The sequence below is a fragment of the Phocoena phocoena genome, chromosome 9 (assembly GCF_963924675.1).
Source record: "Phocoena phocoena chromosome 9, mPhoPho1.1, whole genome shotgun sequence".
Taxonomy (NCBI): domain Eukaryota; kingdom Metazoa; phylum Chordata; class Mammalia; order Artiodactyla; family Phocoenidae; genus Phocoena; species Phocoena phocoena.
Window position 1 is genome coordinate 31,630,303 of NC_089227.1, and position 14,326 is coordinate 31,644,628.

Sequence of the window (14,326 nt, forward strand, 5' to 3'; positions counted from 1 at the left end):
TGCCCAACTATTCAGGTTGTGTGAACATCAGATGAGACCCTTCATGAAACAGCTTTCCCTCTGTAAAAAATACCACATAGGTGAAAGAGGACATTATTGCCAAAACTTTAATTCTTGGCAAGTTACTCTGTGAATTATTTTTCTCAACTCTATTTGCTGATTTCTCACATTGGAACTTGAAGTGCTAAATTTCTGTCTGTAGTAAGATTTTTGGTTGGTTTGTAAATTTAAAAAAAAGAAAAAGTTTGGTTGATTCCTAAAGAACGCTCGCAACTCTAGTCAAATAGTGCATTACGGTCATTGTGTTTAATGACCGGCTGGTTTGGCTTCGACCTTTACACAATTGATCAGAAATTAAGTAAGCATCATTCTGATAGTGTTATCAGTCCCCTGTGTGTTTAAATAATAGTTTTGACAGAGTTATTAGGAGAGTTTTCTTAGCAACCATCCCAGTAAGTCGTGGGGAGAGAGAACCTGTTGTCCCCAAGGCAGCAAGAAAATGACATTCAGGCGAGCCCTGGCATCCTCGGAGGCTGTAACTCCTCTTGAATTGCTCTTGGCTAACTTACAAATAGATACAACTAAACTAAGTACTTTTATGTGAATTAGTGCTAATTAATCCACATATATCCTTAGTTCTCTCGGGGGCTCTCATGTTTACCATTCAAAGCATACGCTTCAGAGCTTGTGCTGTAACTTTTGTGGTGGTAAGTTATTTCCAAAGGTCTTTTCTGGCTTTTGGACTCTGTGTGTTGAGAGATAAGGGGATGGTTTATGTTGGCAGAGTGCGGCTTCGAGCTTCCCTCGGTCCCAGAAGCAGTCATTCCTGTATCTGTGTTCCACTGGAGGGAACTGTCCCAGAATCAATATTTGCATAGGAAAGTTTCCCCCAACATATTCTTATTCTAATCAGATAAACGAACTCAGTTCATGAATCCAAGTAACTGCTTCCTCCTTGTTCTACACGAGCCGCACTATGAGAAGGCAGGAAGAGAAGCTGCCCCTTATATATTCCTAGACATTAATCTCACATTAAATGGTCAGTAAGACATTCCTTTTAGGTGGCTAACTATGTGGTCCATGAGACTTCATGGGGGTGATTATAAAATCCTCTGAAGGCCACGATAAATAAGGTGTTTTCCCCAAGTGGTGTATGTGAAACCCTGGCTAAAATGCGTTCTTGGAATCATATGTTTTCATTATTTCCAATAAAATTATGTTACGTGTTATAAGAGACCACACTCTTCTTCATTATCAAGGTGCTGAGGTTAAGAGTCTACTAGAACTTTGAGTGTCTCTTCGTTACCCACATTGCAATCAGTTGCTGAGTGACCTTTGCCACGTGCCTTTAACTTGTGTTTCTAATCCTTGCTCTGTTAATCAACATGTAACTCTGGGCAACACATTTTGAGGTCTTCAAATATGTGATAAGAAATGGAGCGGTGTTGTTGAGGATAAGCTAGAAGTACAGGACTGAATTTTTATTTTATCCCAAGTATGCCTTTCTGCTAATCTCTTCTTCCTTTGGTTCTATTTATATGTACTAAGAATTATGCCTAAATCTCAAAAAATAGTGTGAACTCTCAATCATGAAATTGCTATTCACTGTCCTGCATATTGTATGATGCAGTATAATAAGGTGAGAAAAAGAAGTGCATAGACACCAGAACATTGTTGCTTTAGAAACAAAAACATGAATGTAATAGGCAAAAATACTTCAAATTTTAATTTTCTTTATTTTCATCAAAACTGAAACCTTAAAGGGCAAAAATTCAAACAAAGCATCAATTAAGTGCCAAGGTACGGTGGATACTTCATGTGGGCCAGGTTGTCCCCTGTAGGTATATTACTGAATTGCCCTCCAAAAACGTAATTCCCCATTACAGGATGAGGAAAGGCTTCTTATATTAGCTGTTAGTTTGCTTATTTCTACAGCCCATTGCATTTTTAAGTGGAGTTTCAGATATTATTTTGTATTTTATTTTCCCCTTTTCATTTGAGCCTCTAGTTTTTCAAAGAAAACAGGAGTGTTTTTCTTTATTCTTCAAGTTCCTCCTAACTGGGCAACAGTAGCGTCAATGGAACGTTTTGTTGACAATAGAAGAAAAGCTTCTCTCCGATTCCACTCTTCTGGCCTTGCCCTTAAATGCTCAGCTGGTAGGAGTTATCCTAGTTATCCGTGGAGTTTAACAGAAGACTTTCCCTCCCCTCTTTTTTAATAAGTGGTTATGAAAGACGTAGCTCATATATGTAGGTGTAGTCAAGTTGTGCCGTTTTGGTCATTTGGGGAGACGTTGTTCATCTCAGTTAATTTTTACAGAGCTCATGCTGCGTGCACAGTATTTTAGGTGGGTGCCATCATAAGCACCACGCAGTGGGCGTAAAAGGCATATAAAAGCAAAAGGTGTGTGAAATAATATTTTTAAAAATACAGAGCAAAGAGCATAGTACTTAAGAGTACACAAAACAGTGGAAACTGAATCCAAAAGTGCAGTGGGCGACCTCACTGTCGGCGAGGTTGCTATGTCTGGGGCCTGCTTTTGATGGAGACGGCAAGAAGAATAAGTGGTACAGTGTGTATGGGCAGTGCCTTATTCTACTTACAAATCACCCTGGATTACTTTTTCTTACTCATCTCCCTCCCCCACCTGCACAGTCCCCTGCCTCTCATATTCAGTTCATTGCCAAATGAACTCAAAAACACAGTTCAAGTCCTCCATGTTTCTTCAGCTCATTGCCGCTTCCCTGGTCCATGCCCTGGTTATCTTTAGGCCAGATGTTAAGCCACGGTCACCTAACTGGACTCCTTGCTTCCTTCTTGCTCCTCGTAAGTCTGGTCTCCACAGAGCAGGCAAAAAGTACCTTTGAAAATAGATGCATCGTGCATTTCCCGATTTTAAAATTCCTTGGTGCGCCTCCGCATGTTCTTAGACTAACATCTGAATTGACCGTGGCCCATGGTCTCTCCAGGCTTGTCTTGCATCACTCTTACCTGTCTCGGGCAGCTCTGTCTCACCCTCGGGTCTCAGCCCACACATCGCTTCCTCAGGGAAGCACCGTGCATGGCCTGCTCTCTGCAGTGACCTCCCCCAGCTGGTTTTCTGTCATTTCACCATTTATCATGATCTTTAATCCCATCTTATTTTTAAAGATTATTATTGTAATAATTATGATTGTTACTCGTTGGAACAGTAGTTGTTAGCTATCCCCCCAGCTAGTATGTGTACTTCATGACGTCAGGGGCTTACCTATCTTGTTCACAGGAATGACCCCAGTGCCAAGCACCTAGTAGGTACTAAGTACATATTTGTTAAAATGGAAGAGCAGGCTATACAAGGAGAAAAATAATGAAATCGTAGAGTTTGGATCAGAGCTGGTACAATACGTTCTGATGTTAAATGTCAGGGTGAAGTTGGAGATGAGGAAGAAGCTGGAGAATTCAGGGAAGACCTTCTGTGATGAACAGTGTTCAGACTTGATGAGATGAGTGATACAGAGGCCAAAGCAGGGCACTTATTGTTATATTTTTTGAGACTGATTATTTAACAGTTGTGCTCAAGCCCGATTTTATTAGGGAGAGGTTGGAATCAGGGGCTTTGTGGTAGGGGGTTATTGCACCAGTGCAGAAAGGGTGACAAGGACTTGGATAGGGAGATGCTGGGGAAGTATGGGAGAGGAGGTGGATTCAAGACTCCAAAGTTTGGAATTTTGTGGTAGCAATGCTCTGTACAATCCAAATATGACATATTTTGCTTCCTCTAGCAATCCCACTCCTGGGTATATACCCAGAGAAAACTCTAACTCGAAAAGGTACACGCACCCCAACGTTCATAGCAGCACTGTTTACAGTAGCCAGGACATGGAAGCAACCTAAGTGTCCATCCACAGGTGAATGGATAGAGAAGATGTGGCACATATATATACAATGGAATACTACTCGGTAATAAAGAAGAATGAAATAATGTCATTTACAGCAACATGGGTGGACCTAGAGATTATCACACTAAGTGAAGTAAGTCAGATAGAGAAAGACAAATATCATATCATCACTTATATGTGGAGTCTAAAAAAATGATACAAATGAACTTATTTACAAAACAGAAAGAGACTCACAGACATAGAAAACAAATTTATGGTTATCAAAGGGCAAAAGGGGGGGTGATGGATAAATTAAGAGTTTGGGATTAGCTGATACACACTACTCTATATAAACTAGATAAATAACAAGGCCCTACTGTATAGTACAGGGAGCTATATTCAGTGTCTTGTAATAACCTATAATGGAAGATTATCTGAAAAAGAATATATATATGTATAACTGAATCACTTTGCTGTACACTTGAAACTAACACAACATTGTAAATCAACTATATTTAAGTTTGAAAAAATCATGCTTCCTTCATTATATAACAGTAAACTATTAGCCAAAAAAATCACATAAAAAAAAAAAATGATGTTCTCACATGAACTGGATAGAAGCCTTCACCTCTACCCCCAGCTCCCCCTTGGGTGAAATACGAAACTGACATGATGATGTCTTGATGGGTTGAGGTGACGAGGAAAATTGAGATCGGACTGCTCCAGTGCCACTGATTTAACAAATGAGATAATGTACGTGAAAAGTGCCTAGTGCTATTCGTTAAACTTTTCCTCCAAATAATTTAAAAAGCAGTACTGATATTTACATTTTGGGACTCTACCTAACATTATTTTTTCCTGCCAGATTGCCATCTGAAAAGAAAATGACCTGAAACAATTTTCTTATGATGCTACATTTGTCTAATATTGTTCTTTTTCTTTTTTTTATTTAAGCAATTGAACAAGATGAAGAAAACAGTGACAAACACGTAACCGTGACAGAGGCTGAAGGTGTTGCAGACCCTCAGGTGTGACAAGTTCTGTGACAGCCCCTCCTTACACCCTTCTTCTGTGGTGAGATAGCACAGGTGTTTGCAGATGATACAGGTCTCACCTTTTGTGTTCTGTACAATAGTCATATTATGGGAATGAAGCACTTATTTTTGATAAGAGATATTTCACAAGAAAAACCTAAATTGCTCTTCATGTTTATAGTTTGATTCATGGGGGAGGGACAGATCCGGAGACATCCTTCACTTCCCAGAGACAGCAAGCAAAGTAAGTGAAGAACCAGGCGAGACCGCTGTAGGGTAGACTGTCCCCTGGAGATGGCAGAGGAGAATCAGCCGGCTGACAGCATGACAGCCGGGGCAGGGCCAGACAGATCAGTGCGATGCCTCACCTGGCGAAGTTTCTGTGCCCACCCCCAGCATTTACCTCGTGGTATGGACACGCTTTTAGTAGCAGCTGACCTCCAAAGACTATGGCAGCATAAAAACTTTGGGTACCCTACTGCTATCAACTGTTAACTTTATGTAAGTGCAGAGCATTTAGAGATTCTTTGTGGGGACAGCAGGGCGAGAAGCAGAACAGATGGCATAAGGACATTCTTTTGCAAGCCCTCAACAATTCAACTCCACTCCTCAGAGTTCCACCCCCTTGACACCCAGCTATAGCCTTGTTTGATATGGCTAAGTACCTAGCTACCATAAGCCAGTTTGTTAACCCTTTTGAGTTTTAGGCGACTCATCTCTGAACCTACCTGATAGGGGAGTTGTGAGGATTAAAAAGAGAAGTATGTTGAATAAATAAGCCATTGCATTTTATTATACACAAGAACGAGAAAGGAGTGGGTCCAGGGGAGTGTCCTACTGAGAAATCGATCATGGTGTGTAGAGAGCCATGGGTTGATTGATCTACCCAGGTAGAAGAATCGGAGCTGCTCTATACTCAGGGGGAAAGGAGTGGAAAAACTCTGGAAACAGACAAGCCCGTTTGAGCCCTTACTCCATGCAGGGCGTTGCTCGGTTCTACTAGCTAGACCTCCAGAGGAAACGGCCTCTCAGGATTGCGGTGATGGTATGCTGGTATCACGCGGGTCCAAACTCATCAAAATGGATACATTAAATGTGTGTGACTTTTTGTATATTAAGTGTACCTCAGTAGGCCTGGAGAAAAAAAGATTCTTAGTTTGGTTGACCCCGCACACTTCACCTTTAAAGTTGTAAGTCTGTGGATTCTGGTCAGAATAATCACATTAGCTTTCTCAGCCAGGGTTGCAGAGGTGGTCATGTTCTAGTAAGTTCATATAAGGACTTGTCTGGGATTGTTTTGCTGTGGTGATATTCAGAATGCTGCCATTCACAGGCTCATACTGAAATTATACTTCAGGCTTCCAAGCAAACCTGGGCAAGGATAGCTTTCTCAAAGGTTTCTTAAGGCATTAAGTTATTAGTAGGACAGTTTATTATTTAGTGTCTAAATTTAAACTGCTATTTTTAATTTATTTTGGACTTATTCTGTGGACAAAAGTCTGTTTCAACGCAATTTTATTCCTCTATGTATCTCAAATGGATGCATAGACCTTGTTCTACGAGGTTTTGTGGTTTTTCTTCAGCAACGGTGACATCTCTGCGCATCTACAGAATGTACAGAGGAATGGAATCATGAAACCAATTGAAACCAGTGAATCGATAATTAGATCAGGAACAGATTCTCTTTAGGTTTGGAGAGTTATGAGTTAATTCACTGGGATGCATAATTATGTAGTCTTCAGAGTACATCTTAAACAAGTTAAGTGCTCACTGGTTTCTCATTCCTTCCCCGTACATGATGAATTATGTCACTATGGGGAAAATGTCCCCTGGCTGTTGAAAACTTTGGGTGTATAAAGGGTTAAGGCAGTCACTAACTCCAGAGAGACTGGGCCTTGCCGTACCCACGTTTACCAACTACCGGAAAACTCTAGTTCTCTCCTCATATGTTGATTCCTTTCTTTCCTTTCTCTCTAAAAATGTCTTTTCTGCCTAGGAAACTCCCTATTTCCATGCAGTGATGTGTAGGAAGAGTGAAGGGAGCATGTAGCCTGGGGTTTACATCCCAGCCCTTCTTCCTCATAGCTGGTGCCTGGAGGCAAGTTCTTTATTGTCTCTAAACCAGTTCGTTCCTGTAGGGTGGCATCCGTGTCTTTGTCACCAAAGTGTCCCCACCATGCTAGGCAGTGACTAGCATGCTTGGTTTTCATCTTCGTAAAGTAGAGATGTTATAAAGTTGTCATGAGGTTGAAATGAAGCAACATAAAAATGCGTGCCACCCTGGCACATAAAAGAATTTCCGTGAATGTCAGGCAGCGTCCATGAGGTTAAGAGTGTTGCCTCCTGGGCCAGGCTGCACTGTCACAGCAGCCCTGGGCAAGTTACACTACTCCCTGGTGCCCCATGTTCCTTTTCTGTAAGAGTATTGAGAGTTAACACTTAGACAGTACTTCAAACAAACGCACTCTTCTAAGCTCTTTGTTTTTATTAACATACTTAAACCTCACAACAAACCCTATGAGGCAGATAATATACTTACCACCACTTCACAGATGAGCTGCTAAGTGGTGGGGATGGGAATCCAGCCAAGGTAGTTGGCTCCTACATCCTTGCTTTTAACCCCTATGCTAAGCTGCCTTTCTAGCATCTGTAAAATGGAGACAATTGTTTTGAAGATCAAATGAATATATGTGACGCAGTTAGAACACTGCCTGGCACACAGTAAGTATAGCCTCCTGGAGTTATTATCATTGTCACGATCAGTATCACATTGCTTTCTGGTCTGGATATTTAAGGTATCTAACAGGACTGGGCTGCAGTGTTGCTCTGTCTGCCATTATGGCATCTGCACTTACAGAAAACATTCTAGACCCTTCACTCGTTGTAACCCTTTATTTAGGACTAAAGGATTAAAGAATCTTTATCAAATGTGTAGAATTTTTGCAGGTCCTAGTGAGATATTCAATGAGTAATTTATAACATGCTGAACTTTGGAAATTCTTTCTTTTGTTTGGGTGGCCATAGACCCCTGGATTCAGTAATTATTTTGTCTCCTATTCCTCCATTGGAATCACTCATTTTAATATTAAGTGATACTAACTGTCAATTATACAAATCGATTGCCACATAGTTCATGATTGTTTTATCAGCAAAGTGTGATTTAAAAAAAAAAATAGACTGAAGAAAGCTCTTATTTAAGGTTGTGATAGCTATCATAGGAAACAGATGACCCTTTTCAATCCTTTGTGTTAGAATTTATTACATTTACTTATTCTCTCTTTTTTTAAACTACTTTATTATTTGCCAACTTTGCTGCTCTGGTTAGCAAAACGATCAGTAATGTATACAGATCTGAGCTGTGATTTCTCTCAGGTCAAAACAAGATAAAATATTGGTGACCTCCCTATTCTAGTCGGAAAATTCAAGGAATTAAATATATGTAATGAATGAACGAACCCCTTACTTCATCGATTATGTAAATATGTAATGTATTTAGTCTCATCAGAAGAGATAATTATATGAGTGTAATAGATTAAGAACATATTTAAGGGAAATAACAGTAATAAATTCCACGCAGCTACGGTTTCTGCCTCCTTCCCCACCCCCGGCCCACTTTGGCAGGACACAGTATCACACGGTGTTTGTAGAGGATGGGTCTGTGTGACCAGTGTGGTGTATCAACACAGATAATTCCACAAGGGAGGGGGACCGGAGCAGTGAACCCCCCCTGAACTTGCACTGCCTCATCTGTACAGTGAGGGACCGGGAATCACTGAAAGCTTCCTAAGGCGCTGTGATGCCCCAGCACGGTGTCTGAGGCCCGTCCTAGTGATGCCCTGGACATTAGTAAACCTGCCTTTACCATCACACTTTCTATCGCCTGTACTTTTCACTGTATGTTCTTTTCTCGATCCTTTCTGCAGTTACCAAAGGGTGTATTTTTCTATTACAACCAGTAGGAAATTTGTCATAGTTTTCTTTCTCTGGAGAAATTTGAGAAAATGGATAATAAAATGAAATTTTTAAAATTATTCATTTATTATGAATTGTCTTCTGAATTTTCCTGGAAAGAATTCTACTTTCTGTGTTGGAAATAGGTAACGTATTACACCATCCCAGCCCATCAGTGTTTTATTCTGTCATTTGGACTTTGTGTTCAAAGTAACAAAAAAAAAAATTTATGAATTTCTATTCAAGATTTAAGTTTGCAGAAATGGATCTATTATGTAATAATCAATACGAGTTTACCCGAATACCCTGAATTTGTATTGAAAAGCATTCTGTTATTACAAAAGTGCTTTCATGAAGGGTGGATTCTTTCATCCTGGTTTTCCTTCCCTTGATAGCAATTTTTGCATGGTGTTTTAGAAAAGGTGATTTTTAAGGTTACGATAATGCAGAAAATGCTTCCATACATAGAACTTGTGCTCTTTCACCTTATGTCATAAAGGCTGTTCGTTTAGTTTGCAGTTTTTCCTAAGGGAATTTTGTCCAAGTTTCATTTCACCACTGAAAGAGTGGACCAAACATTTCTATGACTCCATTTATAAAGGAAGCAGACTTTTCATTTACATTGATAACATTTCTCTTCTCAAATACTGAAAATATATAAATAGCTTTAATTATGCATTACAGAGATTTTTTTTTTCAAAGCAGACCTTGAAATAAGGCTCTTAAATAAGTCTTCTGATGGTTACACATTAATCTTTTATTTTTTGCTGGCCTAACAGTGTTAGGTAAACTGTTTATAGTTATTTTCACATAGATAAATTAAGTAGTCCAGGAATGTGAAAGTCTAGATCAAGGGCTGTTATCTTGCTTCTCCTGCCATAACAAAGCTCTCAAAATATATTAATAAATTCATGGCTTTTTTGAATTAAATCACTAAATTACAGAACTGTGAAAGGAACCCCCCAGAGAACATCTGGTTTAGTGTGGTATTTCCAAAGAGGACTGTCTTATAAAGCTATCCAAGATGTACGGGCATCTCTCTGGGATTCAAGTTCTCTAGGGAATGAAGAAGCTTTCATAACCCTCCTTGAAAGCTTTTTTTGATAGTTATATGTAAGGAGTGCTGTAGAATTGATTATCTTGTGAAAATGCATCTAGAAATTATGCAGAAACCAGAAAATCAAGATAGCAATATTCCTTTTTAAATTATAAGATGATTTAATTATAAATAAGAAATAATTAAGTCAATCTGAAACCCATTTTTAAAAGTAATAGCATTTTGTGTTTAAAATACAGAATTTGTAAACCCAAGTTATCTGGTTCTAATAAAAATGTATTTCCTCAAGAAAGAAAAGTCTCTGTTTAGGATCCTAAACAAAAAACTCATGTTCACACAGAAACCAAAAAAATAGTCGAGGTCTCTTAAATTTCCTGTACTCAGTCCTACCGTTTTTTTGCTGATGCTATTATCAGTTGTTTTTTTAAAAATACATATGGCACCCACAGACAGAAGGAAAGACTCTCTCCAAGTTGGAGTCTATGGAAGCTTAGCCCAGTTGCTTTGGAGCCTGTGCTGGTGAGAAAAGGTAACAGTTAGTTAGCTCACGGTGCTTTCCTCCTGTGCGCCACCCCTGCCTGGCCCCATCCCACAAGTGCCCTCTATTACACAGGGCTGCCACACTGGGGAGCAGAGAGAGATGGGGACCAATCCATCACACTACTGAATAAGCAGCCACGGAGCAGGTCCAGAGCTTGCAGTGTCATTAACACCGTCTCTGCTCTAGCAGGACAATATATTAAACACCGTGAGGATGACAGGGATGGAGAGAGAAGAAATCCTAGTTGGTCAACGTAAATGAATTTTCTAGATAACAGAAACATATTCCTTTAAGTGTCAAAACATTTAAAGAATGTTAATAATTTTTGTGTAGAAATTTCCCTGAATAATTTCCTTGCCTTCATAGTTTAAAGGAGCGTCCTTAACACTGCTGATCTAGTATTGATTAAAAGAACATCTTCAAGATTGGCCCATGTATTCAGCATTATCTCAGGTTATGGGCTCCATTAAAATCCTGACAAGCGAATACACGCTAAGGAGGACGGCTAGGATGGTAAAAGGATCTAAAACCAAAGTCAGGTGGGCCCTTATTAATGCTTGGCAATCTGATTCTACTTTCCTTGTCCGGTTGCCTCTTCTTTCAGGTCAGGAGTTGAGAAACCACAGCCTACTGCCTGTTTTTGTAAATAAAGTGTTATTGGAACACAGCCATGCTCATTCATTTACATACCGTCTCTTGCTGCTTTTATGCTAAAACGGGACACTTGGGTAGTTGCACCAAAGACCACACGCCCCACTGAGCCTAGAATATTTACACTCTGGCCCTTTACAAAAAAAAGTTTGCCAACCCTTGGAACTGAAATGACCATTACATGCCTTCTTTTCTTATACTTCCAGGCTCTTCTTACAGTCCTTACTCTCAGTTAATCACCTGACTTCTTATTTCTGAAATAGAGGCCTTCAGAAAAGAATTTCCTCATTCCCAGCACCAGATATGCTAACCTACTGGCATGTTACCCCCGTACTCCACCTCCCCTCCTATTACAGTGAGTGAAATACTCATATTCATGTTTCTGAGAGTAGGTCTTTATGCTCTTTCCTTCTCAAGGACATTTCTCCTAAAAATGCCCTCTGTCTTGCCCACATCATCAAATTTCCCTCTACACTGTATCATTTCTAATAAAGATAAATGTGCTGGAATATCCCTCACCCTAAACAAGCAAGCAAAGCCCCCTGCAGCATCACTCTTTAACTAGTGCCCCATTTCTTTTTTTAAAAAAATATTTATTTATTTAGGCTCTGCTGGGTCTTAGTTGCGGCACACGGGATCTTTCTTTGTTTTAGTTGCGGCAGGTGGTGTTCTTAGTTGCAGCATGCGAACTCTTAGTTGCGGCATACATGTGGGAGTTCCCAGACTAGGGATGGAACCCGGGCCCCCTGCAGTGGGAGCGAGGAGTCTTACCCGCTGGACCACCAGGGAAGTCCTTAGTGCCCCATTTCTTGAAGTAAAACTCCTCTAAAAACTCCACGGCCGCTGAGCCTGCGTGTCCGGAACCTGTGCTCTGCAACGGGAGAGGCCACAGCAGTCAGAGGCCCGCGTACCGGAAAAAAAAAAAAAAAAGTTACTTTCAAAGTCACCAGTTACGTTTGTTAAATTCAGCGTCAGTTGTTTTGAACTCCTTATTTGATGTTTCAGCTGCGCTGGATACAGTTTTTCACTCCCTCCTCCTTGAAACACCACCCTCACTACTCACTGGGTTCTCCTCCTAGAGCCCCTCCTCCTTATTCTCATCTTCCCAATATCTAACTATTAGACTCAGCTCATGGATTTCTTCTCTGTTTACGTCACTCCATTGGTATCTTCAGTCCTTCCTCTGGTTTAAATACCATCTACATTATGATGACTCCCAAAGTCCTATCTCCAGCTTAGACTTCTCTGGACCTCCAGACGGCCAACCCGGCAGCTCCACTTGGATGTCTAATAAGCATATCCCTTACTAGATCTCCCCAAGTCTCCCAATCTCAGGAAATGACAACCCTACCCTTCCAGTGACTCAGGCCAAATATCTTAGAGACCAATTCTGCTAGCCCTTTCTTTGAAACAGATCCAGATTTTAATCACTTCTCCCCATCTCCACCACTACCACAAGATCCAAGCCATTTCTTGTCTGAAGACCGATCTCCTAACCGGTCTTCTAGCTTTAACTGCTTCCCGCCACCTTAACAGTGTTTTCTCAACCCAGAAGACAGAACGATCCTGTTAAAATGTCAGATTATTCCAATCCCATGTTCAAAACATTCCTAAGTATTTCCATCTTGTTCAGAAAAAGAATGTAAACCTCTTACACATCCTGTAAAGAAGCTGCATGTTCTGGTCGGCTTCACCTCCCTGAACAGTCCCACCGGGCTCTCCCTTACCAGCTCTGCTCCAGCCCTGCTGTGCCCTTTGCTCTCCACTGAACATGCCAAACACACCCCAGCCTCAGGGCCCTTGCACTTCTGTTCCTCTGCCTGTAACATTCTTCACTTCCTTTATATCTCCACTCAAATGTCAACCAAAGAATCCTTCCCTGACATTTCTATCTTAATAACATTTCTCTGTCCCTTACCCTGCTTTGCTTTCCTTCATATCATATATTACCATCTGCTGTTTCATATCTGGATGTTATATAATCCACATCCCCTGGTGAATATAAGCTCCATGACATGTGGGACTTTGTTTTTATTATTATTGACCACTCTATCCCTAGAACCTGTAATAGATCTTGGCACATGGTGGTGGTTCAAATAAAATCAGTTGAATGAGTGAGTGAATGAAAGGGGGATATCATAGATAGTGGTATTTAAATATTTGGAAGTTTGTCATATTGGATAAAAAATAGACATACTTTCAATTGCTTTAAAGGCAGTACTAGTACTCATTGTTTGAAGTTCAGTGGTTTCAGCGTTTTGTCTAGCATGATAAGGGACTTTCCAATAATTCTGGCTCTCCAGCACTGCACAGGCTGTCTTAAGATAAACTGAGATCCTTGTCCTTGGAAACCTTGGAGACAAACTGGAAGACCACTTGTGAAGGATGCTGTAAACATAAATGTCTGACTTTGGTGGAGGAATTCCACTTGCTGTTCCATGGGAATCTGATTTGGGCCACGTCAGTGATTTTGTTTGTTTGTTTCCTTCCTATTTGTTGGAGAAACTGCTAGTTAAGGTGATGTCCTTGCCCTTAGGAATAAATACTTAGTCATTGCTTTGAATGGAAAATTCCATTTTTCTGATGCCCACTCAACAAAATGTGTGTCTTTAGTACAAACTGTTAAGACCCTAAAAATGTGATCACTTGCTGCCCCCTTCTCCATATTTGGTCATGTTGCTGGGTCCATTAGAATCCTATAGATTGTATAGCGTAAAACAAAGACTTGATAGTTTTGGCTGTTCCTGCCAAAAGTAACTTCTGATTTCCTTTTAGATCGTGTCCTGATATGTCAGTGTGAACGATTTTTGAAAGAATTTGAGCAGAAACAGTTCATAATGTGTGTGATATAACCATTTTCTGTTTCTGATCAAAGTCCTAGATTCTCCTTCTTCATATTATTATTATTTGGTAACGTGGGTATAATAAAAAGTATGATGCTTTGTGGACCATTTCTCAACCCTGATGAAATTTGAAGCTTTCTTTTTGCAGTTTATTTTTAATAAACTTTTCCACCAGATTTTATGCAACATTGGAGGTATTTTACTAATAATGCCCCACAGTAACTTTCCAGTTATGAAAACAGAAGAATTATCTTGTGATCTTCTTGTGAACTGTGAATTTGTACATGGAATGAGCTGGTGGAGCTGAGGAATTAGGAGGTTATGTACTGTTATTTTTAGTACTCTATCACTTCACCCTTATTGCCAGAGTAATTCCTGGCTAACTTTCCCA

The 14,326-nt window shown here is 40.2% G+C and overlaps 1 protein-coding gene across 1 annotated transcript in view; it reads left to right on the forward strand.

Annotated features, from left to right (window-relative positions):
- The window catches only part of RAPGEF5 (Rap guanine nucleotide exchange factor 5), a 215,333-nt gene that overhangs the window by 104,586 nt on the left and 96,421 nt on the right, over positions 1–14,326 (forward strand). Inside the window, exon 8 of the mRNA XM_065883983.1 lies at positions 4,813–4,886. Within this exon, the coding sequence (XP_065740055.1) occupies positions 4,813–4,886 (74 nt within the window). The remainder of the gene's footprint in view (positions 1–4,812; positions 4,887–14,326) is intronic.